The 27,486-nt window shown below is 39.5% G+C and overlaps 1 protein-coding gene across 1 annotated transcript in view; it reads left to right on the top strand.

Annotated features, from left to right (window-relative positions):
* STK31 (serine/threonine kinase 31) overlaps positions 1-27,486 on the top strand; it is a 46,577-nt gene that overhangs the window by 3,453 nt on the left and 15,638 nt on the right. Inside the window, 15 exon segments of the mRNA XM_071736831.1 lie at positions 1-489; positions 1,123-1,274; positions 3,978-4,258; positions 4,670-4,708; positions 4,793-4,845; positions 6,525-6,623; positions 7,577-7,651; positions 8,385-8,543; positions 10,182-10,537; positions 12,296-12,464; positions 14,343-14,458; positions 15,256-15,415; positions 21,067-21,189; positions 24,738-24,917; positions 27,355-27,471. Of these exon segments, the coding sequence (XP_071592932.1) occupies positions 1-489; positions 1,123-1,274; positions 3,978-4,258; positions 4,670-4,708; positions 4,793-4,845; positions 6,525-6,623; positions 7,577-7,651; positions 8,385-8,543; positions 10,182-10,537; positions 12,296-12,464; positions 14,343-14,458; positions 15,256-15,415; positions 21,067-21,189; positions 24,738-24,917; positions 27,355-27,471 (2,568 nt within the window).

Raw genomic sequence — 27,486 nt, 5'->3', positions numbered from 1 at the left:
ATAGATTATACTGAATTACCCAAAGTAGGAAGATATAAATACTTATTAGTAATAGTAGATCATTTGACGCACTATGTCGAGGCATTTCCAACTTCAAGAGCGACTGCAAACCAAGTTACAAAAGTGCTGCTAGAACAGGTGATACCTCGATATGGTGTGGTAGAAGTAATTGATTCGGATAGAGGAACACATTTTGTTTCGGGAATTGTAAAGGACCTAATGGAAAATTTAGGTATCAAATGGGAATACCATACACCATGGCACCCGCAGAGCTCGGGAAAAGTTGAGAGGATGAACGGGGAGATTAAAACTATATTAACTAAATTGATGATTGAAACTAAATTATCATGGATTAAGTGTTTACCAATGGCGTTATTAATTCTAAGGACTAGGCCGCGGGCCGACCTAGGAATATCATCTTTTGAAATGGTGTACGGTATGCCCTATCAGATAGAAAATCCCCAGACAAATATTTTAATACGTGACCAGGTAATTAAGGAATATATTTCACAATTGGCCAAACATCGTAATGATCTCTGGAAACGTGGGTTAATTGCACAAAGACCCCCTCTGGATTTAAATACGCATAACATCAAACCAGGAGATTGGATATTAGTTAAAACTTGGAAAGAAGAAACGTTAAAACCTAAATGGGAAGGACCTTATCTTGTTCTGCTTACTACAGAGACTGCTGTTCGGACTGCAGAGCGAGGGTGGACTCATGCAAATCGCATTAAAGGACCAGTGAATCCCCCACAGTGGAGAATTGTTAGTCACCCAGGAGAAACCAAACTGGTGTTGAAACGATGAGTGTCTTGTGGTGGTTCTGAGCTTCTTGTATAGAAGGCGGTTCAATGTTTTCTTGTTTATAGCTTGTTAGTATTATACTTAATAGGAATTGTTATATGTCATTGTTGGTTGTGGTTGTTATCTGTTTGTGTATTTTAAATGCAAAGGATGTAAGGAAAATTGGTGGAAATACTATAATTGGGGATTGCCTCCAGAAGGGGTTTGTGACTCCTGTTATAACATAGAAATAAGGAGGTGACTATTAAAAAAGATTTATACTTTTGGTTTTATTTAAAATTTTGAATACATCCTAATTGTTGCTGTTCAGTGTAGGCTCGAAGCCCTAAGCATAGAGTGCACTTCTTGAATGGTGAGGACCAAATCGTGGGCTGCAGTGAACTTGCAGGTTCGAAGACAGAAGGCTCGGCTGGTGCTCCTGCTGCCAAGAAGATGGTACACCCTGTGTCTGCTGGGGCAGTCGACAGGCGAGGCAGAGGAGGAACCCAGAGAAACCACAGCCTGGGACCTGGAGTGTGTGGGCGGCCCTGGACGAACTCCCATTCTTTCAAAAGGAAAATAGGTAAAATAAATGGGCTCGTCCCTCACTGGACTAGTAACAATATTGGGAGAAAAATGCAGAGGAGGCAATTTAAAAAGATTTTACAGACACCTCTTTTCCTGTACATCCTTTGTTTCATGATACCAGTTTTAGATTCAACTAATCCACATGAACCATACAGGTGGACATTAAGTAGACTTGAGGACCAGAAGATTTTGAGCCAATAGTTTTGTATTCATTTATCATAGTTACTACAGGGTTTGTGTAGTCTGTGAGATTTCCAGGAATTAATTCTACTTGCTCTGTTTCCTCTTATGTTCTCAGCAGTCTCTGTGGGTCCTTTTGGGTTTAAGTTTAATAAACAAATGAGTATCAAAAGAAAAAGGGGGGATTGTTATAAAATGTTGTGGATTGTTTATTAAACTGTTATATGTATTAGAAATCTTTTATTAAAGTATTGTAGTAAGTTGTTTTGGAAAGTGGGTGGAGCATTAAGATCACAGCCTGGTGACGTAGAGACGAGAGCAGACGAGAAGGCCCTTGGTAACAACTGGAACATGCGCAGTGTATCAAGAAGAGAAATGTAACAAGAAGAGGGGTCTTTAAAAAGCCTGCCGTGAGGAAAAGTGGGTGTGGCAGTTTAGCAGAGCTGAGACTCTCCTGTCACCCAGCGCTGTTTTGCTCATTATTCTACTTGCTACAATTAAATAAATTCTAATTCGGTTTAAAAAGACTCAGAGTACATGGTCAATTTATAACAGTACTTTTTACAGGTTTTGTTTATACACGTACATGAAAAAACAGGTTGATATATCTCATAATGTTGCTGGCTGTGAAAACTGGACACTGATGTAATGTCTTGAGTGAAATTTGCACTTAACTGGAACTACTCATATTTTTATCCTAAGAAAAATCATCATTTTATAGGACCAAAATTACAACCCCCAAATCTACCAAAAAATCTCTTTATAATTCTATTAACACAAATCTTTCTAAAGGCAAAAGCAGAGACCAAATGCTTTTATGTTTGCCATTGACAGTTGTCATTAAGTAGAGTTCAGTTTAACATGTACTTGGTGATGGTTTGTTTTCCCGAGAGCAGTTGTGAACTTTGAATCTCAAGGGACAGCTAAGTTATCAGTTCATCTGTATGATTTATTTGTGGGTGTATATCTTTCATTCAGCTAGGTATGTTAGCCATTTCTGACTCTAAACTGGCATGAGGGAAATGATTTGTCAGACATTGTTTGCTCTGAGCTGGTAAAGCCTAACCGTGTAGATCTTAGGCAATGCTTAAGCACTTCTTGGTTTTAAAACAGGTGGCTTTCAAATCAGTATTTTGCTATTATTAGAACACTCCTAGAGCATAGAATAGTACTTTTTTACTAGTTTTAATTATCCTATGGAAAGGCTTAGATGTACCTTAGTCAATTATGATTGTAGAGACTGGGCAGTGAACCTAAGCCTTCAAGGGGCTCCTTCCCCTTCTGTGCTCCTCTGATACTTAATATAAAACACATCTGTCTGTCTCAGGTTTGAGAGGAAGTGGAATGTCATGTGTGAGTTCACAGCCAGTAATGGCATCCATACAGAATTGCTTTGTCGAGTTGTCAGTCTTAATATCATGTTGTGCATATTAAATGATGTGCATATTAAATGACATGAGAGCTGGGGTATGGCCATGGAGTCTTGAGCAGTAGTTCTGCTGCAGCTGTGTAGCCTAAAGAAAAAGACACCTTTGCATGTAACTGAAAACAAAACCAAGCATTTTTCAGCCTAAAAGCTTTTTGCACAGGTGTGGGGTTTTTTTTTTCCCTCATAACAAAAGATACTACTTTTGTCTAGAAGCATACTCTTGCTTTGGAGCCCTGAACATTTGTCTTCTGGTGAATAGTTATTTGCTTTACCCAAGTTTTATCTCTAGATTTACATTCACTGTACCTGTAGTGTGGGCCCTGGCTGGGCACTGATCCCCTGTGCTCATTCAGGTACCTCCCCAGCTCAACCAGGCTCAGGCGTAACATCTGCAACACTGCTGCCTCTATCTTGCTCATGGCTCCATCAATTTTCAGTCTCAAATAAGGCAAGAAAATTGCAAATACATGTATGTGACACCAAAAGATGAGCACTGACACTTGGTAGAAGGTGAATCAGATGGGCACATTCTAAGGGTATGCTGAGGCTGACAGGCAGGACATCAATACAGGAGCCTCCCTGCTGCTGCCTCATTCGTGCTTCAAAACCAGATAATGGAATCACAGAATGGTTTGGGTTGGAAAGGACCTCGGAGATCATCCAGTTCCAGCCCCTGTCGTGGGCAGGGACACCTCCCATTTGACCAGGCTGCTCCAAGCCCATCCAACCTGGCCTTGAGCACTTTAGGGATGGAGGCATCTACAGCTTCCCTGGGCAAGCTCTTCCCAGTGTCCCACCACTTTCACAGTGAAGAGTTTCTTCCTAACGTGTAGCCTGAATCTCCCCTCTTCCAGTTTGAAGCCATTAGGACTCCTGTCCTACTGCTACATGCCATAATAAAAAGTCCCTCCCCAGCTATCTCGTAGCCCAACTTCAGGCCATGAAGCGTCTCCCCGCTATGAGATCACCATGCACTGACTGCCGCCCTTTCCAGTGGGTGTGACGGGCGGGTCCGGGCACACAGTTCGGGATTTGCAGGAACAGTGCAACGCGTTAATGCAGCACAAGTGAGCCGAGAGCTGCGCTTTTCCACCTTGCGGGCACAACGAGAGCACACAGCCCCAAGGCTCCCGCCTCATGCATTCCCCCTGAAAAGGGGCGCGCAGGCAGCGCCCGGGTGGGGCGGGGAGGGGCAGGGGCCGGCGGGGTCTGGGCACGGCGGGAGCGGAATCCGCATGCGCAGGGCGGGTTCTGTGGCGGCAGCGGTGGGAGCACGTGTGGGCATTGCGGGACTGTAGGGCCGGGTCGGATCGGACCGGGTCGCTGCGCTCCATCGGGGGTAGGCTGGCACCCTGCCCTTGTTCCCGGGGGTTCCCAGGAGCAGCGCGGTGAGGCGGGAGCACTGCTCTGCGGCGGGAAGGTGCTGCCGTGCTAGATCTGTGGCGCTTTCTCACGTTTAAAAAACAAAGAAAAAAAAAAAAAGTTTTCACTAAGAAATGAGTGCCTTTCCCTTGGCAGGGAAAAGGGCCGAGGAGGAGGCGATAGGAGAGGGAATCGGCTGAGAAGCGAAGCCCTGAGGTGCAAGTTAAGCGGGCCTGTGAGGTGGGTGCGTGTACATCCCCGCACCACCACGGACATATATAAAATACCCTAATGGCTCTTCTAATAGTAAATATCTTGTTTCAGAGTCTCTGGTCATGGATGGACATACAGAGTGTGACAAAGGTAATGTGTGGTGGTTTTTGAAAGAAACACATTGTCTTAACACTTGAAAAAAAAGTTAATTTTTCTTTTTTCTTCTCCCTCAAGCTGAAGATGTTGTGGGCTGCCACGTTGAAGATGCTATAACGTTTTGGGCACAGGTGATTTCACAGAACTGCTTGATTTTAACTGAGGTGTTTAAGCTTATCTCCCTCCCCCCCCCAGGTTTCTGTGGAATTTAGGCTAAGTGACAGTGATAGAATCATGATGGAATAATTTGTATTGCAAGGGACCTTAAAGATCATCTGGTTGCAACCCCCCTGCATGGGCAGGGACACCTCCCCCAAGACCAGGTTGCTCCAAGCCCCATCCAGCTTGTCTTTGAACACTTCCAGGGATGAGTAATCCACAGCTTCCCTGGGCAGCCAGTTCCATTGTCATACCACTGTCACAGTGAAGAATTTCTTCCTAATGTCTGACCTAAATCTAGTGTTTGGTGTTGAAAAAAAAAAAAAAAAGTATTTTAGCTTTCAGAACCTCAAGTATATTGTGCCCTGTTAAGCTGCAGTCTCTTTCTCTTTTCTGAAATGCTGAAAGAATTGTTCATCCATCCATCTGAATTGTAGCTGTGTTTTGTTGGATATTTGGTAGAAGCTATGCTGAAAAAATAAATTGTGGGTTAAAGTATTTGCTGTTAACTGTAGGATACTGTAGGAGGCAGTTGGAGGAGGAGCTGGGGGTGTATGCCTTGCCCTCTTAACACCTGAGCATGAAGCAGTTTCAGTAAGCTTGGCATGGAGATGTTTCAGAGATGCAAGGTCCTTGAGGTTTTATGTAGGTGGACAGGAGTGTAGATGAACAGGTGGATATTGGAAAGGGTGAGTGAGGAAAAGTTAAAAAATCCTGAAACTGAGTAGTTTTCAATGTGGGTGCTGCATGGAGAGGGGAAACTCCAGGAGTACCAAAGCTTACAGTTTCTATTTGGTCTCCTTGCTAGGTGATGTGAGCATATTAGTCAACACCTGGATAGGTTTGAGACAGTGGAAGGTGGTAATGCTGTCTCTTAATAGTTATTTGGGGAGTGGAACCAAACTTTACTCATTCTCTTTATGGAGCAGTTTCTTTTAATAAAGGGTTTTTAAAGATGTAATAGTCTTAAATAATTTCCCTTTAGCTTATTACCTGGCATTCTGAGATTCAGACACCATATTTTATTTAATATTGTAAGGTGCAAAAGTAAGGAGTGTTCTTGTAAGGTTAACCAAATGTTTAGTTACACTGGTGTTTCTTGTTCTGAGCTCCGGATCCTTTCAGTTAGGAATAGAATGTTGTCTAATAAATGCCATGTCACTGGAATTAACTTGGTTTTACAATGGTTCAGTTACCAGATTGTAAGTGGAAAGGCTCTCATTCTCTCAGCCAAACCAAAACTGAAGTCTTGCATGTAAGGAGAACAAGGGGTATGCCAGAGCTGTTGTCTCCTTGTACTATGGAGAGAAAGAGAAAAAACCAGCAAATACATCTTAAAATTTGTGAGGCAGGATTGATAAGCAAGATCTGTATCCTGATCACAGAAGCTGGTAATTAAACTGTTAAAAATGTTAATTACAAACCATTTCTCTGGGGTACATTACTTGCCTTTGATCCATTTCATTGATTCTTGGAAGAAAATGAGAGCAGGCTTACAAGTATGACTAAAATAGATGAATACTGAAAACTTAAGGTGGAGCATTACTTGTCTCAACAGGAGGGCAGCAGTTTTTATTTAATTTTGGGATTTGATTTAATTTTAAGTTATCACAAAGCTACTGAAAGTGACTCATTTTTCTCCACGTCTTAGAATGTCAGTAGATCAAATGACCTCTTGAGTTTGACTTATGCGCTGTCAGAAGCTTGTCCTCGGGCTAATGCAGTGTTTGGCAAACTTGATTTTAGTAAGGTAAGGAGATTGTGCATGTGTGGAGTTTGTTTTTCACCCTGATCTGGAAGACTTAATTCTATGCAGCTATTTTCTTCAGTGTTTTCTTGATTTTTTATTATGCTGTGAGCTATATTCTCTTAAGATCTATTTAAGAACTGCTGCTTTTCCTAAAGAAAATGCCCAGCTCGTGTGAGCAAGTCTAAATCTTTCTGCGCTTCAAATTCTGCAACCATAGCATTTTTTTAACATTAGGGAGTTACTAGAAGAAAGTAACACACAGTACACTGAATTCTCTTTTATTGTCCAGTATATGTTGTGGACTATCTTTCACAAGAGAGCAGTGCTTTTTCAGAGAAGTAATTCTTTGTTCCATTTCATGGAGCGCGGAAGATCTTACAAAAACTTGAAATGTTAAACGTTCAGACAGAGTACTCTTAAGAAGGTAACAGGGATGTATTTAATGAGTAATGGCAATGTGTGTTTTAGTGTGTGAACTACTGAAGGTTTATTACAATGAAAGGGTTGAAAAATGGTTTGCTTCAACTGTCTGTTCAGGTAAATGACCTTCTTAATTCCTCTTGAGCAGGAAGAAAATGCACTAACAGCAAAATCAGCATGTTTGTAGCATGACTGGCCTGTTCCTTTTTCAGGCTTACTAAGCCATTGGTGTCAAGAAAATGTTGAGCAACACATTAACAGAAAAGCCAGGGGAGCCTGCTGTGTAAAATGAGTTTTTCTAGCAGCAATTTTAAATTTGATCTGTTGTTTTTGGAGTAGAGAATTGTTTGCAAAGCATTAGCATGTATTGTATTGAGAGATAGGGTATCAATTGAATTACTTTGTTTTCAGGCTGCTGTTGGGGTAATAGTAGGATAGTACAAAAGTAAGTTTTGTAATGTATTAAAGATGCCATTTTGATGTGTGCTTATATTTTCAGAATGCTACTCTTGATCTTTTTTCCTAATTTTCAGATTTACGCTGCCTGTTTTTCCGAAGATAAATGTTGGTACAGGTGCATGGTACAGCAAGTGATCAACCATGAAAAGGCAGGAACTATTTACAAAAAATCTTTAATTGTGTATCAGTTCTAGATGATAGGAATCAATGCAGCTCCTTTTTTTGAAAGCTGGCTGTATGTGTGCATTTCAGTGAATGTACATGTGGCACACAAATTCAGGTGACTTGTAATTTTGGAAAATGCTGATGAAAAGGCTAGCAAAACATAACATACTTGTAAAGTGCTGTTTAAATCTCTTGGTAAATTCAGGAGTGGTAGTTCATGCTCTTAAGCAATATAATTTAATTTCTAAACTTAAAAGTGGTGAAAATGGCAGCCCTCGGGTGACATGTTAGCAAAGATGCAAATGACCAGAAAGAACTGTTAATCATTTTTAGATGACTGATAGAGACAATAATACTTCTATTTAAAATGGCAATTTCCAATCAAGCTGGTTGCCATTGAAATACTAGATTGCATAGCTGTCAATTGAAGAAAGTCTTTTATTTTGCTCTTTAATTGTATCCCTTACAGAAAAAAAAAAATTCCAGCAAAGATCTGTTTTGTTGCTTAAAAGTTTTGTCACAGAGCTCTTAGTTTAGTGCCAGCATAAGACATTTCTCTCAGCTTCTTCCTCTGAAGGATGTGTAGGCTTAGTACAGAATATTCTGATCTCTGCAACATGCAGGTGTGTTAAAATGCTTCTATTCCAGTAGTTATCATTGCATGTTTTGCAGGTTTGTGTAACCTCTGCTGATTTTTATTTTAATTTATTGTTGCAGTGTCAGGTATTATACATCGACTTTGGAAATTCTGAGGTTCTGAATAGATCAGACATAGTTGAAATTCCACCAAGCTTGCAATGTCCAAGTGTTGCTCAGAAGTACAGGCTCTGGGGACTGCGGTTATCAACTGATGAGAACTTAAACATGTTTGACCAGGTTAGTAACAGATTTTGAAGCAGATGATGTCATCTGTAACAGATGCTGCCAAATACCAGAACAGTGTCACCAGGTGGAGTCTTCTAAGAGCAGGGTGTTTAACTGTGAAGGCAGAACATGCTGGGAGGGACTGATCTATTGCCCTGAGCATACTCTAGAAACGAAAATTGTTCTGTCAAAAATGGTTCAGGTTGTGCTGGAAGGTGATTTTTAGAGTACGCTTTTTCTGTCTTTAGAGCCTCAGGTCTATTTCTGGTGCTGAGGAAACCCAGCATCTCTTGTTCTTTCCCTTCAGAGAGAAAAATACCTTCCTTGACCACCTGCAATAAATTGACTTATCTCTGTGAGCTGTTTGAATGCTGCCATTCCTGGGGTACTGCACAGATTTGTTCAGGAGAGAATTGTAGGTGAATGTGAATGGTAGTTGAACCCTGCTGTCCCTGGACAGCAATGAACATGAAACTCTCAAGAGCTGATGCCAACAGGACTGTTGAAAGCTTTGAGCCCTCTTGAGTGGTGCTGGTTACTGCTGGTCAGGTTATAGTAGTGGTGAGATTTTTACTAGCCTCAAGTTTTATTACTATCCCTTTCTGGGATACTGCTTATAGTACTGGTGATGTGCTGCTTCGAGGCTTGTCACTGGCAGTCTGCTTCACCAGCTGGTGGCTTGGGAGCAGCAGTTTAAGGAGGAGGCTGGAAGTGGTTGTCCTGCTTGCCATGTCACATTTCTAGTTTAGCAGATATGCTGAGACCCTTTTGTATGGTCTTATCCCTGTGGTCCTATTTGCATTGCTTAATGTGATTACTTAAGACAGGTGAAAAATACCTGTTCACATTTCCCTGGGTTTTGTTTTCTTTGGGTGTTGTTTGTTTTTTCATCAGTTCTTGTTGCTTGAGGTAAAAAAGCTTTATATGCTTGCTTGGTGTAGCTTTCCTGTCCTCAGCCCTTCCATTCTTAATTTTTAGCAAACCCAGCTTGTTTTCCAAAGTGGTGGAGCAAAAAGAGAAAAACCCTGTGAATCAAGGGTAACTTCCTTTCAGATACTGTGTAAAGGTCTTGAGTGCCTTTCTCAGTCTTTTTAAGTTGTTTGTCTTTGATATTACTACTGATTAAACTGATAATTGCCAATTCTGGCATTTCCAGATTTTTAAGTGAGTAATTTTGGTAAGGTAAATTTCCACAAGGTAGATACACGTAATTAAATTTGTTGCTGTGTTCCATTTCAGCTTCTGGACCACATATTGAAAGGCTGTTAATTTAATAATGAAAATATTTTTGTAAATTAATTTGTATAACAAATAGTTGGTCTAGTGTCATCTGAAAGACTTGGATAATCTGCCTGCTGGCTTCTCTTGTGAATTAATGGGACTTTGGATTTCTGTCAGATACAAATGATACCAAATTCTTCAGATCTGATCATTGAGGGAGAGCTATTGATCACGAAGACCAGGTACAGTTGTAGTTGTAGAGACATGGCCTTGTTTCAGAATAAATGTTAAGCATAAGCTTTACCTGTGCAGCTCTTTGCATTTTGGTCTTAAACGTGTCCTTTTTTTTCTTAGGAGAAATATAGCTGCTTTCAGATCAAAGTATTCAGTTGACAAAGTACACAACTTCAGTGTATTTTTATTTTACAGGGGAAGAAGTTCTTGAGCAGCCTAGTTTTTGAAAAAGAAATAAAAATACATCACAAAGCCAAGCATGAAGATGGTACCATTATTGTCCAGGCAGAATATGAAAAAACAGATATTGGAGAAGAGGTGGCCAAGGCAGGGTTTGCTGAAAAGTGCCCAATTCCAGGAAGCACTACAGACACAGAATACAGGAAAGCAGACATCATGCAAAACCAACATCAGAAATTAAAAGTTCCAGTTCCACTGTGGGTTAACAGGCCTGATCGTGCGCTGAACAGCGCTTCAAAAGGACGCTTTGACCACGTAGCTGCCAGCTCCAAGAATCAGTATTTTACTGGAAACCGTGTGTTTGGCCCAAAGTAAGGAAGTGGGACCCCATAGAAAACTTCGTATGAGTGATCTGCTTAGCTTAGTTGCTGAGATGCGGGTATCTGAGAAGGTGGAGGGAGAACTGAACATGTAAAATAATAAATTAAATTTCTGTCTTTCCAGCATTAAGTAATGATGATACTGAGTGGAAAGGTTGTATATATGGGCCTGTGTGTTTGTGCATGTTTGTGCGTGCTGTGCTGATGGGAAGTAGGACATTAATCTGTAGAAACTGTTCATTAGTGTTGGTGCAAGTTAGATAGTTTGTTCTTTATCATTTGATTTCCAGAGGCAGACTGTTATTACATCTGCATGCAGGATTTTGAAAAAGAAGGTAGCACCTAGCAAGTAGATGAGAGGATACCAGAAAGCCTAGTTGAAAGCAAAGTTTGCAGAGTATCTAGCAGATTTTGCAGTGTTAGGCATGCAGTGATGTTCATTTTAGCATCTGTGTAATTTCCATAGGTTCATCCTTAAGACTTCTTGTAACTGTCCTCTTATTGAACTCTATTAAGAACTAACTGGACGTGAATATGGAATGTACAAGTATACCACCTAGCAGGACAAACATGTTTTGGTGATTTATTTGTGTAGGACCATAACTCTATGTTCTTGTAAGAAATAAAAGACAGCAATTCACAGTTTGAAGTAAGCGTTAGGGAATAAGGACATCTCTGCAACTTGTAATTACATTGACAAGAGATAGTGGTAAGTTGGCAGTTAAAGTTGTCAGAAATCTTTTTAAAGAGACTTGTACTACAGCTGCTAGGATTGCCATGGCAACAGGCTGCTGAGAAAAATGTTTGTGGGTGGGAAAGATGGTACTTGACATTCAGAAAGTTGAGATGGTGTAAGAAGTTACACTCTCAAAAAAAAAAAAGTTTTGAATTTACTAATCATCTATAATTTGATTTTTTCAAATGTTTTAATAAATCACTTGAGGACACACCCCTTACACATACCAGCCTGGTGTTCATATCTCTTTTACACTGAGATCACTGTGGGAGGTGTCCCTGCCCATGGCAGGGGGTTGGAAGTAGATGATCTTAAAGGTCCCTTCCAACCCTGAAAATAGTATGATTCTATGATTTAGGCAAGTCTGTGCTGTTAAATACTAAAATGAAATGAGATGCTCTTCAAAAAAGTCTAAATTTACTGTAAAGTGCCTCTGATCTGCCCGTTTTTTTTTTTTGTTATAGATACGTCTTGAATCTGTATTTAAAAAAGAAATATTTTCATGTACAAAGCTATCCTGACTGGCTTGAGCAGCTGTCAGACAGCAGATTCTCTATTCCATTTCTGTATATTCTGTTGTCTTTTAACTTTTTGCCCATTGCTGCCATTTTTGGGGTGCCTTAAAGTGCTTTGGTGTATTTAGTAGGTAGAAGGTCTGAATTACAGTGGACCATGACTTCTCTGGGTATGAAGTGTGGCATTGTAAGATGGGTTTTGGATGGGAAAGATCTTTGGATTAGTGTCTCTGGAAACTTCTTAAAGGTTTTCTTCAAATTATTTGGTTTTGTCCTCAGTGTGTTTGTAAAGGCTGATGTGGAGAGGGATACAAATTCCAAAGAAGTAAAGCATGTTTATGTAGGTGTTTCTGTAGCCTTGGTGTGGTGTTCTGTAGTCATAACATGAACTACAGTAGGATGAAAGAATGAGTATTGGTGGTTTTGTTTGGTTTTTTTGTGTGTTTGGTTTTTTTTTGTTTGTTTGTTTTTTAATTCCTCTTAATTAATTTTTAAAAGGGAAAAATTGCCAGCTCATACCTCAGTGTCAGACACTAGCTTGGCACAAATAAGGCCAGGTCAGAAGCTCTCTGAAGAGAAAGAAAATTTCAGAAGGGAGAATGTAAATCTCTTGCAGAGGCAGAAGGATCTAGAACTGAAAGTTCAACAACTGAAACATGAACTTCAGGTATGTGGAAACACAAAGTAGATGCTGCTTGTGAGTGTTTCTGATAATACTGCTGTCTAAAGGTTTCATCATGCAGCAGTCCATCTGTGTGCTGTTGTCTGGAGTACAGAAGGATTAAAGTGGTTGAGTGAAGATTTGTCTTGCCCTGGTGCAGGGAGGTGTTGTCAGTGTGTGTCACCATGCATTCTGCAGTCCAGGTTGGACCTTAGTTCCCTGTGGTGTATTTGTTAGCCCTGCATTGCACTTAATACAACTGCTGGTTGGGCTGCTGGTGTTAATTTTGGACATGGAGTTTTGTGCTTTCTGATTACAAAACATGCTTTGTATATAAGGTTGTAATTCTTGACCCTCTTCACTTGCTTAAAGGGAAAAACAGCTTTCTGTGTGTTGAGCTGAAAATCCCTAAGCACCACAGAGTCACAGCAGCTGTGGAATTTTAGAACAGGTTAAAAAAATCAGTATTTCTTTAATTGCTTCTTAATAGAAAAGCTGCTTATGTTTCTTTATGGAGGAAGTTCCTAGCACTATCTGAGAAGGACAGCACTAAATTACTGATAGGCTTAAAAATGCTGTGAATGTTTTAGTGTCAAAAATGTCAGTAGTAAGAAGAGCTTGTGTGTAAGGATGCAACATTTGCATGAGTCCAGAAAATTACTTTGAAAACTTTTATCTCTACAGATACAAAAGAAAATCTGCTTTTTCTTTCTTGTGGAATAAAACTATTCATAACCAGCTTTGCTACTCAGTCATCTATACCTAGAAATCCTGTGTTTCTACACATACTAACCTGTCAGTGCACAGATTCCATCAACTAAAGATAGTGATGTTTGTGGACTTATATGCTGACTAAATTAACAAGCAACGTAGTGCATGTTTGCAGCTGAGAAAAAAAACTTCAGTGCAAAGAATTCATAGAAGCATTTCTTATCTATAGTCTGATTATTTTTTTTCTATGAATTCTAATTACTTCTTTGTGTTGAATGCAGGTAAACTGCTGTAAAAGAAAAGATTGTGGATGTTCTTATAAGAAAATACTTGATCCCTTCTAAAATGCAGGCAGTGTTTTGTTGTGGAAGGATGATGTGTGGTGGTGACCTTAAGGGATATTTAAAACCCTCTGCAGTCATGAAACTTTGGGCACTCATCTGCAAATACAGAACTATTTAAATCCTTGAGTTTTGGGGGGTTTTGTTTTGTTTTGTTTTTTTAAAGATAGTGAGTCTGGAAGGCTAATGACTTTGAAGACAGTGTTTTATTTCCTAAAGGGGAGTTTATAAAAGCATTCCCCATGTTATGAGAGCTTTTAGATTTAGTTTGCCCCTTGAATGTAGCCTGATGTGTGTGGGCTTTTTTTGGGTCAAGATTATTCCTCCTTTTGTCTTAAGACTGTTCCTTGTGAGACAGTCAGGATGATTGTACATATGGTGAGAGTTCTTGTTTTGCTCCATCATTTTGAAGTGTGGTAGTGATGGAAGTAAGTTTAATGAGGTCTTGGACTTTATTTCCCTGAGCTAATGGGTAGGAATTTTCAGCAAAGAAAGAAAAAATTCCATGACTTGATAGCAAGTGGGGAGTAGTTGAAGAAACACACTTGAACACATCACTACTGAAATGAGAGGAAGGAAATGAACCACTAACCTTTAAGAAGCTATTAAAGAAAGTAAAACTATTCTCAGTGGTTTGTATGTCTTTCTAGACGTTTTGTTAGTATTTTGAAGAGGGCCAGCTCTGTGTGTGTGTATATGCCTGCATGTGTTTAGTATCCAAAAGTCTAAGTTATGATCTGCATGTTAGTAAACCTGGCTGACTAGTTTGACAGTTGATTTATCTTTACCTCTCTTTGTTGAAACACTGCTCCAAAAATGATAAATGATTCAGAGGGAGAAAGAAGCATCCAGAAAAACTGTTGAAAGGTATGAGGAAACCTTACGTACTTTCATTGGAATGAAAATGAAGAGTCTGGCTGCTAAGATGAAGGCATTGAAAGAAGCTAGGTATGTGTTTGTTTTGGTTTTTTTTCTTCCCTAATATAGTACTATATATCATTGCCTTGTTTGTCTCTTAAAGGCATGCATGCTTTTTTTGTTTCCCAAAAGTTTTTTTGTATGTTAATTTTCAAGGAAAAATTCAGTGTTCTATACAGAGAGGAGTATTTCCCAAAAGCAAGGCTGAAATCTGAGCATTTCGGAAGCTCACATTGGAATTTGTGTTGCCTCCTTCTCAATGCCAGTTGACTTCAGTTACTTCTGCTCCTTTACCCATAACTGTAATTAAAACTTTTCTTGCAACGTCTTCAAGGAAATGCTAATTAGTAAATGCAGCTAGTTGTTACAAGTAACTGGGCAGTCAGAGTTCCATGGGCTGTGAGGTGTTATCTCTTTGGATAGCCCAAATTGCCCTTCCCATTAGATAAAACTTCAGTGAGAAGACCTGAAATAGAAATGACTCATCAACTCGTTTTAAGAAGAAATTGTATGTATCGGTGTATGTGTTTGTAGAAGGTGAGTAAAAAATAAATCAAGGGGGGAATTAAAAGCAGGAGCAAATTTTTGTGTACAACCTTGTCAGTACCAAGGTATAATGAATATTCTTGGTCCTTCTTTCTGCAATAAAAGATTCAATAGCTGAATGAGACAAATTGCTACTTCTACTTTTGGAAGAAACTAGGTTAATAACCTGGCAGGTGCTAGCTCAAAATCTGTATGCTCAAGGGATCTGAATAGCATTGATTTTTAAATTGCTTGGAAGAAGAAAAATCCTGGTAAAATGCTGTTTCCTCCTTACAACTTAGGCATTCAAACAAGAGCAGTCATTTTGAGGAGCAGCTCTCACAAGCCATAGAAGTGGTTACAGAGGGATGTCTCACTGCTCCGTGTTCCTTGGAAAAGTTGCAGAAGATTTGGTCAGAGTATGACTTAGCTCAAGAGAGGATTCAGTTATGCACAAACGTGGTAGGTTGGAATTACTTTTTTTACAAAAGCTATAATTTAACAGTTCTTGACAGCCAGCTTTAGTTTTACAAGTGTGGCTGGAAAGCATGTGGAAACACCTGTCCTTCGCTTAGATAACGTTACACCCTGGATCTTGTAAAGAAATCTAAGGAAATCAGAACATGGTAGCTAAACGGCTTTTGTACTATCGTAGAAACTGCTTCAGCTCTGCAGCTGCAGCGTCTGTCTTTAAAACCTCTTGTTAAAGCAGCATGCCACTATTTGGTATATGCCTCCCTCTCATGGGGAGGCAAATGCTGTTGTACAGGAAGGTGGAGTTGTACAGGGGAAAGCTGCCATCTGCTGCAGCTTCTCTGCAACCACACGTCGGAAAACGCCTGCCTGGGCTGCGATGCCTCTTCTGGGAACTGGGAGGTTCCTGGGTCAGTGGCAGCCACCGTGGTAATGCAGGGAAGGGATGATACTTGAGCCTCTAGGAGAATGACAGAAAATGTGTTGTGACTATTTTCAAGTATAACCTATAACATTTTAAACATTACACTGGGTTTATATTACACAGAATTAACATTACACTGAATTTAACGGCTCACGAAATGGACTAGAAATGATGAGCTAAGATATGAACCCAAGCAAGTTCAGGTAAAAATATTAGAACATCTTTAGCATGGCATACACTTGATTGTTGTAGGAAAAAGAAATTATTTTGCTTACTAGAAACTAGATGTCAGATGTTTAAACCTGACAGCATTAAGATGAGTGTTAATAAGCAGGTGGTATTTTAGTGTTGTGACTTGTTTAGGGGTGTAATGTGTAGAAGAATGCTAGACTCAAGCACTGGCACAGGCTGCCCAGAGAGCTTGTGGAGTCTCCTTCTCTGGAGACTTTCAAAACCCACCTGGATGAGTTCCTGTGTAGCCTTCCCGAGGTGACCCTGCTTTGGCAGGGGAGTTGGACTAGATGATCTCTAGAGGTCCCTTCCACCCCTAACATTGTGTGATGCTATGACTGCCAGGTACCCAGGAGCTTAGGGATTCACTGGGACAAACTTCCCTTGGGTGAATTCCTGATCCCAAGTGAAATAATACCAGTTGCAACTAGCTGGAGCTCAGCTGGAGTGTTTGAGCTCCAGCAGGTCCACAAGCCTTGCTGAACAACAGCAGATGAATAAAACAAAGCCATCTTAGAACTTTTGCCTCCCTTGTCCAGTTTGACTTGGTTGGGCTGGGGATAAAGGGGAAAGAAAACTCTCAGCGTGGACAAGAGTTAGGACAGATGCAGATATATAGTGGTGTGACTGGAGAGTCTCAAAGTGTTTATTCAATAGAGGACAAGGTTGCTTTAGTGTCACTGAGGTATGTGTGGTTTTTGTTGTTGTTTTTTTTCTTTTGATCATCATACTTGCACAAGAAAAGTCGTGAGAAGAGGTTTCATTCTCAAAGAGCAATTGAGGTGTTTCTGATGGACTAATTTTTTTTTAACATGTTAGTCAGGACATGGTCACCTGTTTCAGTTGTGAATGGCTAATAATGAAGTTGTGTCTGCATGGTGCATTGCAGTGCATTGCACTGCCAAAATACTTGAAGTTTTGCTTACAGCACTGTGCTGCTTCTGGCAGCTCCACATGTCTGTTCATGTAGCCCTCTGTTTTGTGCTGACAAGGTGTGATATTCCACATCACTTGAAAACTCATTTTTTTCAGAAATGAACAACACACTTCTGGCATTCCCCCTGCCTATTCTGACATCATTGGTGGTTGCCTGAGCTAAGGTGTAAATGAACAGTGGCATGGCATCTTGTGACTTTCAAGAGCAGTTGTAAATAAAATCCCTGTTATCTAAAGAGAGCAAGTTGGCTTTGTACTGTCACAAATACTTTAAATGGGAAAAAAAAAAAAAGAAGATGGGAGTTCTGCTAAATGTCATATATCTCCCAGAGTTCTTGAGTGTTGCAAAGGGTATGCAAATGAGAATGTGTTTAGAAATTTAGAGATCTTTGAAGAATTAATTTACTTTTCAATATGAATTAGTAGCAGCTGGAAGCAGGACAACACAAGGCTTTTGCAGAATTTGTCTTAAGTATTTTGAAGACTTTGGTCTTCAAAATCTTGGCTACTATTTTCATGTACAGGAGAAGTGTCCAGGATGCACAAAGTGAAAGGGTGTGCTTGCTACTCTGCCTGTTATCCTTACTTCAATTATATGGACTGCAGATACGCTAACAAATATTTTTTGATAGTGTGACTGACTATGTTGATGTCACTAACTTTGTTTTCTGCTCTGTTAAAATGAGCTACATGTAAATCCAGTGTACTGGGAGTCCAGTGAAGCCAGACAGATGTATGAAATAGCTGGCTATTAAACTACAGCAGACTGTAAACAAACTTAGTCTGTCAGCCTAGCTGTCAAAATTGGTTTTAGTGAGTTAAATCTTGCTATTCAGTTGCCCAAGCAAGGTGCTCTTCTTTTAACCTCCCTGAAGTGCTGATGCCCTCTTTCACTGCCACAAGTCTCATTTGTAAGCTTTTAGAAGTTAACATCTGAAGTTTTCCTCAAAACAAGACATCTTCAGTAAGTGTCACAGTTGGAAGTAAAACAAATAAAGTTTGAGTGCAGAGAAAATAGCATCATTTTTGTTTTCATTGTCTCTGCTGTCTTATTTGGTTTATTATAACTGTGTGTCTCCCACATACTGTTCCAAAAAGGAGGATGGGCAACTGGAGCATTTGTTCTTAAGAAAGTGTTTATGTAATGTCTGTCTTGAAAACATAAGCTACACAGTGAACTGGGGGTAGACCCTGGGGCATAGTTTGAATGAAAGTAAAAAAGATGTTCAATCTTCAGTGGAAATGCTTAAAGACATATTCTCAACTAATCATAGAATTTGACATAGAAATTTCAGTCCAAATAGCAAGGTAGTGGTGCTGATCACTTAATCAACTTTCCTATGAAATATTACTGAGAGGGTGGCAGTTTTACAGATGGAAAAACAGGGATAATGAGAAGTTCTCCTGATGGCAGATACAGTAATAGGATGTAATACAAATACTGACTTATCAGTACTGTAGATAGTGTTTTACGGATGTGTCACTTAATTTATTATTTCAGTTTAGAAACTTACTGGAGACTGTAGTGTATATATCCAACATTTTTTTGTGGGAAGGATGAAAAAGTAATCATACCAATGTTTAAAAAATAGGAACGATTCAGTTGCTTATTAAAAAATAAATAAATGTAGGAGTGTGGAATAAATAGAGCTGTTTAATGAGAATACTGATGCTAGACCCAGTTTAAGTTATTCCATATATTGCAAAGTATTAACTTGAACTGAAGAAAGTTAAAAACTGATGCCAAAAGTAGAAATAGGCTCTAAAAATGGATTGGAACTTACCTGTGAAGGAAGATTAATTTTTTTTCTCATGCTTATGAGACCAATAAATCACACTAAAGCAAGAAAGCATTGGTGATGTGATTGCACTATATATATCTTAGTCTTACGAACTTTCATAACTATTGCTGGAGTAATCAGAAACAAGATGGTAAACTAACCTGGCATTTGGTATGATTGAATCTGGTGGCTGTTTGTGTGGAGGTTTTTTAGGGTTTTTTTGTTGTTACTGGGTTTTGTTTTGGTTTTTTTTGAGGGTAATAAGATGAATAAGACACAAACTAAATTTTGTTGTTTGAGAAGCCTTTAGCCTGTTCTAAATGAGTTTAATTCTGCTGTTTGCTGTAGTGATGAGCTTGCATCTTTGTAAAGCAGACTATTAAAATACTGCCTGTGTACTTAATGCCCTCTAAAGTTACTGTTATTTAATGATAGGCATTATCTGAGCCATGAACTGCAGAGATGAAATTAAATGCCAGACACTGGAGGGATACTTCTCCTGTGGCTCTTGAGCTTCTGGGTTGTCATTTAGTCATGTGTAGACTTCAATCAATACCAGTTCAAACACTGCAGTAAATTTGAGTTTAGTTGCCTTGGTTGAATCTTCCATTACATTAAGTCTGTATGGCTCTTGTTTTTGAAGCAGTGTTCTGCAGAAATCTTACCTTAAAAAGGAGTAAGAACTCCTTGTCATAAAGAACACTCTTAATGAAGTAGAACTATAGTAGAACTTAATCCATTGATTTTTTTTTTTTTTTTTTTTTTTTTTTTTTTTGTCATCCAGCCTGCTAATGTCTGGCCCAATTACAACATCTGTTCAATTGCCAATGTAAGCTTTAAACAGTACATGCTGCAACTTGGGGTTTATTTTTTTTAGCTGGAGTTTGCCCATCTTTCAGTTTCCAAATTGTTCTGCCCTTGTCTGCTAGAGGCAAAAGGTGTCTAGTCTCTTTTCTGTGGATATTTACAAACTCCTGAATAAATCAATTTATAAACTTTCACTGGATAAACAAAATTTTAAAAGTCTGAGAGCCTGTGTTTGTGTATATATATTTATGTTACAGATATATTTATATATAAACATATATATTTATTTGCTTGCTAGTAGGAAGTGCTCATTGACTGTTCTTTGGCTCCATGTGGAAATGGTATTAGTGACATGGTCAAATCCTTTGTTGTTTTCTGTTTTTTTACTAATGCCTTCCTCACTGGACTTTGCAAGATTATCTTTTTTTTTCGGGTGGGGGTGAGGATGTGTCAGGACAGTATGTTACAGCTACTGAAGTAGTTTTACTCTTTTATTGCTGGAGATTGATGTAGAAAGGAAAAGCAAATCTTCCCAGCAGGTCTGCAAAGCCGTAGTTTTGTAAATATTTTTTGTATGTTTGTATGTTTGTAAATATTTTCATACTTCTGTGGGCATGTTAGGCTTCATTGCTGAAAAGAACACTGCAAGCAAGCACTGCACTTCTGAGTAACTTGCTTCATCCATTTCAAAAGGTTTGGTTTTGGAGCATCTGTTAGGTATTGACTGATAAAAATACAGATTCATAGAATTAGAATCATAGAATTTTCAAGGTTGGAAGGGACCTTTAAGATCATCCAGTTCCAAGCCCCCTGCCATGGGCAGGGGACACACAGGGACACAATATGGTTTTTTTTCTCCCATTAGCAGAACTAATCCTGCCAGTCATTCAAGGGAAAGTTTGTGTTTCTAGAAAATTGTCTTTAGTTTAATGCTCTTACTGCAGGTAAGCAGTGAGGAGCTTACAGGTCACTGATCTTTCCTGCTAGAAGGTGAGGAAAAAAGTGGTAAAAGGATTCTTTTCATTACTGAGTATTATTTTCTATCAAGAGATCTTTTGCAGTCTCACTTTGTGGCTGTAATTTGGCATGTATGGTAGTGTAGATAATCCAGATTCTAATTTCTGAAATACAGTTAAAATTGCAGGAAAATGAGAAAATTTTAACTTTGCAGTAACAGTTAGGATTCCCCTGGTTATCAGCAGTCATGCAGAAACTTCTCCAGTTATCTGATAATGTAGCATCATTCAGAATAGAAAAAATGTCTGTATTTGTGCAACGAGCGCCTTTCACAGGAGCAGAGATTCAAAAGAAAATTTGCCTTTTCACTCATTCCTAGTCAGGCATGTATTGCAGTATTTATACTTCGCAGGCATTAAATGTTTGGGATTTTTCTGTATCACTTTCCACATTGTGTAAGTGGCATTTGTGTGAGTTCCTGACTTGCTTTTCCTTCTGCATAGGCTGAAAGAGATGAATTGATCACCAACAGAGATGAGTTGCAGCGAAACTTGTATTCAGCAGCAGAAGAATTAATTTTGGAAGTAGATCAACTGCCCCTGACTGAGCGCTCAAGAACATTACAGGTAAGGAGGTTGTTTTTATGTTATTCAAAAACACTTGAGAACGTGTGGAAGGTGGTTTGTAGTTGTTAGAAACATGTTGTAGTTAGAGACCTCAACAGCAGTAGATGAAGCTTTAAGTAACACTTCTGAGATGAAGCTTTATGTCTTTGAGAAGCTGTAGTTGTCAGTATTACTTGTGATACTGGTCTCATAGGTGTTCTGTTTCTAGAGGCAAGTTACTATCCTGGATTTGAGCAACATCTTTTCTGGTTCTGTGTTTCATGACCAACAAGACTTCACAAAGCACATGTAGTAGAAGGCAGGTGATACTGAGAGAGTCATTGCAGCTATCCTGCAAATTGTGGCACTGAATTTTTTGGTTGGTTTATGCACTTTGCTCGCCCTCTCTTTTAAGATGGCTGTGTAGTTTTAACTGGTGTAGCACAGTGTAAAACATTTTCTGTTGTTTTTTTTAAAGGTGAGGGTTAAGCACTGCAGAAGCACATGTGTATACCAAGAGTTTCTCTCCCTCCCAGCCAAACCAACAACAGCAAGTTGGCAAATACACAGGAAAGTAGGCTCTGTAGGGGCAGTAAGAACTTCTGAAGAGGACCTTACCAGTAGAAATACTACCAACTTGTGTTTCTGGCCTTTGCTGTTGGAAATAATTTATTTTTAACTTCAGAAATACTACTTTTTTTATTTTGACTGTGCAAGTGTATGTGAAGAGAGGAAAAAAGGTTGGCAGTAATTTGACAGCTTATCTGTACAAATTCCAGATGTGTATTTGTCCACATATGTACGAGACTGGGTTCTTTTGAAGAATCACCAAGATTACAGACTGCACTTGAGTTTACATAAAGTTAGAGCAGCATTTGTAAATTGAAGCATTTACATTTTCATGGAATTGCTTACTCAGTTACCAGTTGAATTATTTTGCAATGCCATTCAAAAAATGCTTTGATACACTTAGCTTTTGGTTCTAGTCTGGTATGGAGACTGGTGTCTAATTAAAAAAGATACTAGGTGTCTTTCTATCACTGGAAGTTCTGTGTTGTCTCCCCCTCCTCCAGACAAAGTTCTGGTGTGATGTGGAGGGTTTTCTCTTTCGTGGTTGTTTTCTTTTGGTGTGTTTAAAGGTTTTGCTGTGCTCATCCACTAGATGGTAGGCATTAAGCATAGATAATTGTACTGCAGTGAAATTTTAATAGCTTAAAAAAAATACTCGAGGGGGTACTTTTGAAATGCTGCTGGTGTGCTACGTGAATTCCGGGCTTTGGTTTAATTATGTTGATGAGCCTCTCGTACCAGGAGCTGGAAGACAAAAATAGCTTTTCCAAGTAGGGAAACAGAAATAAGTTTTTACCAACTATCAGTAAGAACCTTTGGTTGCAGTTTTATGTAAGAGCTGACGAGGTCATTCGGTCCTCAAGGAACTTCTCACCTCTGCAGTAGCTGCAGTCCACAGCAAGGGGAGTTCATTGCTGCCACCTTCTGGCCTGTGGTAGCAGTGTCAGCCTGTTTTAATTTGGTTGCTCATATGACCTGCGTATTTCAAGTGCCTGAATGGCTTCTGACGAGTAAGTTCTGTCATACTGCTTTTTCCATAGTATTTGCTGTTGAATCTGAAGAAATGCAGAGATGAAAACCTCTTGCAATAGGAGGAGAGAGAGGTGATTTGGTCTTTTTCTTCATCTACATGACATAGATGTTGTTTGGAAGGGTCTCTGAGATTCAACTCAAGTGTCCTGGAATCCAAGAAAAGGAAAAGAAGTCAAATGCTCTATATAAGCAAACTTTGAGCAGTCTTTCACAGGGTTTCTTCAGTCATCTGGTTGGGAATGGTGTGGATAAATAAAGTAATGGATTTTGAAAGCTGAAGGGTTTATTACAACAGCACAAGTTAATTCAGTGATATCCCACTGCTGAGAGAGAATTTTCTCTTCTGAGCTACAGCTCTTTGCCCGTAAACATCAATGAAGATCTCAGATAGTTGTCATCATAGGACTTTCCCCCCAGGTGCAAAAAAGGCTTCTCTCTGTTGGGATGCTGTCTCCACTGGTGATTCACTGATACATTCTTCCTAGATCTTCCTTGTTCTTCAGCTCGTTTCACAATCTCCCCATTGTTAAAGTGGTTTCTGTTTACCTTGATCTTCAACCTCAATGCCTTTCCCATATGTATAGCACTTGAGTTTGATGTCAGAAAGAGGAGGACTCCAAGCTCCATATACTTGCAGAATATGTGGCTTTTAGATGGAAATACAAGTTTACAGACTGCAAAACTTTTTTCAGGGGCCTTCAGCTGTCAGACACTTAGGTAATTGCTGTTCCACCTAGGAATCCAAGTGATGACAAAGGCACATCAGAAGAGATTTGACTAATGACTTTTCAAGAAAGGGATCATTCCAGAGGTGTTCCTTGGATGTCTGGCTGCTCACTTTTTCTTAGTACAAGCTCATTTTGTTCACTTTTTTTCTGAATCGGAGCATTTCTTCGAGAAGCATCAGCATTATAAATTGAACCCCATTTTGCTCTCTATCCTGATGAGTACATCCAATCCATAGGGAAGAGGAAACTAGAGTACAGATGACTTCTTGTAAGATGTTAAGCTTTTGTGATGTCTTTTCCTTCCATGTTTTAAAGGGAGAAATCAGACTCTGTGATTTCTGTGTGAAATCCTTCTCTGCACTGCATTTTCTGGTAGACATGCTGCCCCTAGGTCTGAGAGGAAGTGGAATGTAAAATAGACATCACTTGATATAGAAAGATGCCTTTATAGTAGAAATAATTTATGCCAGCAGGCAGTGCTAAAGTCTTCTGTTTTAAATATTTTAATTATTATAAACAGAATCATAGAATCAAGGTTGGAAAAGACCTCTAAGATTGAGTCCAGCAGTCCACCATACAACCCCTAACCACTAAACCATCCACTGTTAGCTCTTTGTCTGCCCATCTTTTGAGCACCTCCAGGGATGGTGCCCCTACCAGCTCCCTGGGCAGCCTGTTCCAATGCCTCACCATTGTTTCTGTGAAGACATTTTTCCTAATATCTAACCTGAACCTACCCTGGTGGAGCTTTACCCCATTTCCTCTTGTCCTGTCACTGGTCACCAGAGAGAAGAGGCCAGTGTCTGTCTCACTACCACCTCCTTTGAGGTAGCTGTAGAGAGCAACGAGGTCTCTCCTCAGCCTCCTCCAAGCTGAACAGCCCCAGTTCCCTCAGCATCTCCTTATAAGATCTGTTCTTTAGACCCCTAATCAGCTTGGCTTCCCTTCTCTTCACCCTCTCCAGCACCTCAGTGTCCTTACACTGCAGTGCCCAAAACTGCACACAGTACTCAAGGTGTGGCCTCACTAAGGCAGAGTACAGGGGCAGGATCAGCTCCCTGGTCTGCTGCACACACTGTTTCTTATTTGGGCCAGGATGGAGATGGCCTTCTTGGCCACCTGGGCACACAGCCAGCTCATGTTCAGCTGGCTGTCGATCAGCACCCCCATAGTATATTTTTTCTGGTTTACAAACTTGGTGTTATTATTATTTTTTTTTATTATTCACTTAATGCACAGGAACTGTCTACTTCTTTGGAGATGGTGTACGGTCAAGGTTCTGAAGCAGATGAGTGTGAGGAGGTATTTCAACAGTTCTTCGAGTGGAGGAGTCTTAAAGTTAAGAAATTAATTTCTGTCAGAAATGATACAGACACAGCTCTGCAAACTCTTGCTGACTGGTTCAGTGGCACCTTAAAGGTAAGGCAAACAGTTGATCTTTCCTGTTGGTGAAAAAGATCAAGTGTGATACTGATACGAGCTTGTGAAGAGTGGGCATTAGTAGGTTCAACTACCTGTGGCAGGGAGATGGTGCATATGAGCAGTGGCACTAAATGACAATGCCTGAATACAGATGGGAAGGTAATGCACTGAGGAAAGGAGTGTTAATTTACCTTTATTCTTGCTGTACTTTCGCTGTGAGCCAGAGCTTATGCTTTCTTGTGAAGGGATGTATTTTGTATAAAGATCAGTTGTTTTATGCAAGTTTAACTTTTTTATGGGTGTGCTCTATCTGTTCATTATGTGACTGAAATGCTTTAAATAGTTCTTTCAAGTGGCCTTTAGATAAAAAGACAAGATTTTAAAAGGTTCTAGTTCATAAATTCTACTGCAAGAGGTGATAAAAGATCACTGTAAAGAAGCCAGTCTGACTTGATGTGATCTAGGTACAAGTTGCAGCCACATATATAATAGAATTATTTTTCCCATTTAAATGCTGAGTGTGGAGAATTTGTACAAGTAAATTGTTCACTTCCGTTTGCACGACTTGCAGTATTTTCTGCAGTACCATTCTATGTGTTGAGGGAGTTACTTGCCTTAAAAGGAAAGTGATGGTGGAAGTGGGTTACCATCTATTGAGTTCTGCTTGTAAAGAAAGTGCAAAAGAGTGATATAACTGAATGGCTTTCCTGTCTCTGTGCTTAATATCTATGTTCTTGCTGAATTTAGGACTCTTAACCTTTCTGGGAAGACTGTAAGCTGCTGTCCCTGCATGCCTACAGGCCCAGCTTCTTTGATCTCCTTCTTGCTGCCCTTCTGTGTAAATGTGCTCAGCTTGTGTCAGCATAACCTTTCTGCCCATTTGAACTGTATGTAACCCAAAAAGGACCTGCCTTTTCTGAATAGGTTTTCTGCCCTTATATTTTTTGTACCCAGAGCGTACCCAGACACTTTCAGGAATAATTGTGTTCACTGACCTGATAATAAAATTCAGCAGCAGTTTGAATTTGGTAGAGGTCATGTTAATGAATATAATTATGTTCAGATGTTTATAATCATGGTCAGTTACTAGAGGGGGAAAACAAACCTGAAGGTGGGTTTCTGTGATTGCTGGGTGCAATTCAAAGTGCTAGTCTGTGTGTATGAAAGTAACTAAAGTGTGTTTGTGTAGGGTGAACTTTGACCTACTTCTTTGAAATCTGAATTTTCCTGCAAACAGTCCAGAGACAAAGGAAACATGCAGACTTGGCATGGGTTTGAGCACCAAGGAAGAAATTCTCTTTTATCCATCTTAGGCATTTCAGCTTTTGATACGCAGCTATTCTGTTGCAGTTTAACCTCTAGCTCCTTTTTTGAAAAAGGTGTGAGCAGTTGTGTAGTGCAAATGCTTCCTTGAAGCTTTTCCCCCTCCCCTTAGTGTAAAAAGATGATTCTGTTTCTTTCTTAGTCCAAATGAATCTCATATGGCATGGACCAAAATCTACAATAGGGAGTGAATTGATGACAGAAAAGGGAATTTTCAGAAAGTGGATGTCTCCTTTCCAGGATGCATGCAACTCCAGGCATTGGGAAGCAACATACTGTTGGAAATAGCACTGTTGAAGTTTTTTTTTTTTAGTTCCTTTAAAGTTGAGGCAATATATTTTCACAGTCTTCAGTGTAGTGCACATGCACCACAGGTAAATAAATAAGGTGGAGTTTGCAGGTTTCTATTATGACTGTGTATCTTGCATGTTAAGTACAGGACCATATTTTCATTTCCTTTCTGGCTGCCAGTGTAACACCAAACTCTTTTTCTGCAGACTCTAGTAACAAAACTTTACTGAAAACAATGTTCATTGTTATTATAAGCTCATCTTACTGATTTTTCTCTGGCATTTGCTGTATCTTTTCTCTTGAAGTTAATTTATTTCTGAATTATCTGAAAACTCTCAGGGTTTCCTGGTAAAATCTTTTAACCTTATTTCACACTTGATAAATTGTGAAACAGATCCCAGGATGTGCCTTTATCTCAAGGAGGATACTGCATAGGAAGGGAAAGCCCCATCAGTAGTGAAACTGCCGTATTGAGTATCTTGTATATTACTTTGTGTAGGCAGTATACCTGTTAATTTTTGAGATGAAATTCAGTAAGAGAACAGTTTCTTCTGCTGTTTCATATTTGGTAAAAATCAAAATGAGATCACAGAAGTAAAACCTGATCATGGAAAGAATCAACTTCCTTTTAGGCTGGTGAATCTTAATTCAATTATAGTAATTGTTCACTCAAGTGTGAGGCAGTTAAAGAGGAGATCTAACAGCAGTCCTGATTAGATGTCCAGTAGTGCTAATTCTGTGTATTTTTTGCTTGTTTTGCTGTCTGCTTGCTGACTTCTTACTTTCAGTTGCAAGCTTTTTTTTTTTTTTCTCTTTGAAGTGTTTTGACCTGACGTCAGAAGCATCTTCAGATTTAGAGGAAGTAGTTGGCAGTGCAGATGAAATTCTCCAGAAGGTTGAGTTGGCTATTTGTGAGGAGCTGGATACTGAGTTAAAAGTAAGTTATAATCAT

Source organism: Heliangelus exortis, chromosome 2, assembly GCF_036169615.1.
Source record: "Heliangelus exortis chromosome 2, bHelExo1.hap1, whole genome shotgun sequence".
Taxonomy (NCBI): domain Eukaryota; kingdom Metazoa; phylum Chordata; class Aves; order Apodiformes; family Trochilidae; genus Heliangelus; species Heliangelus exortis.
The sequence above is the reverse complement of the archived record's forward strand: the minus strand, read 5'-3'. Positions and strand labels throughout refer to the sequence as shown.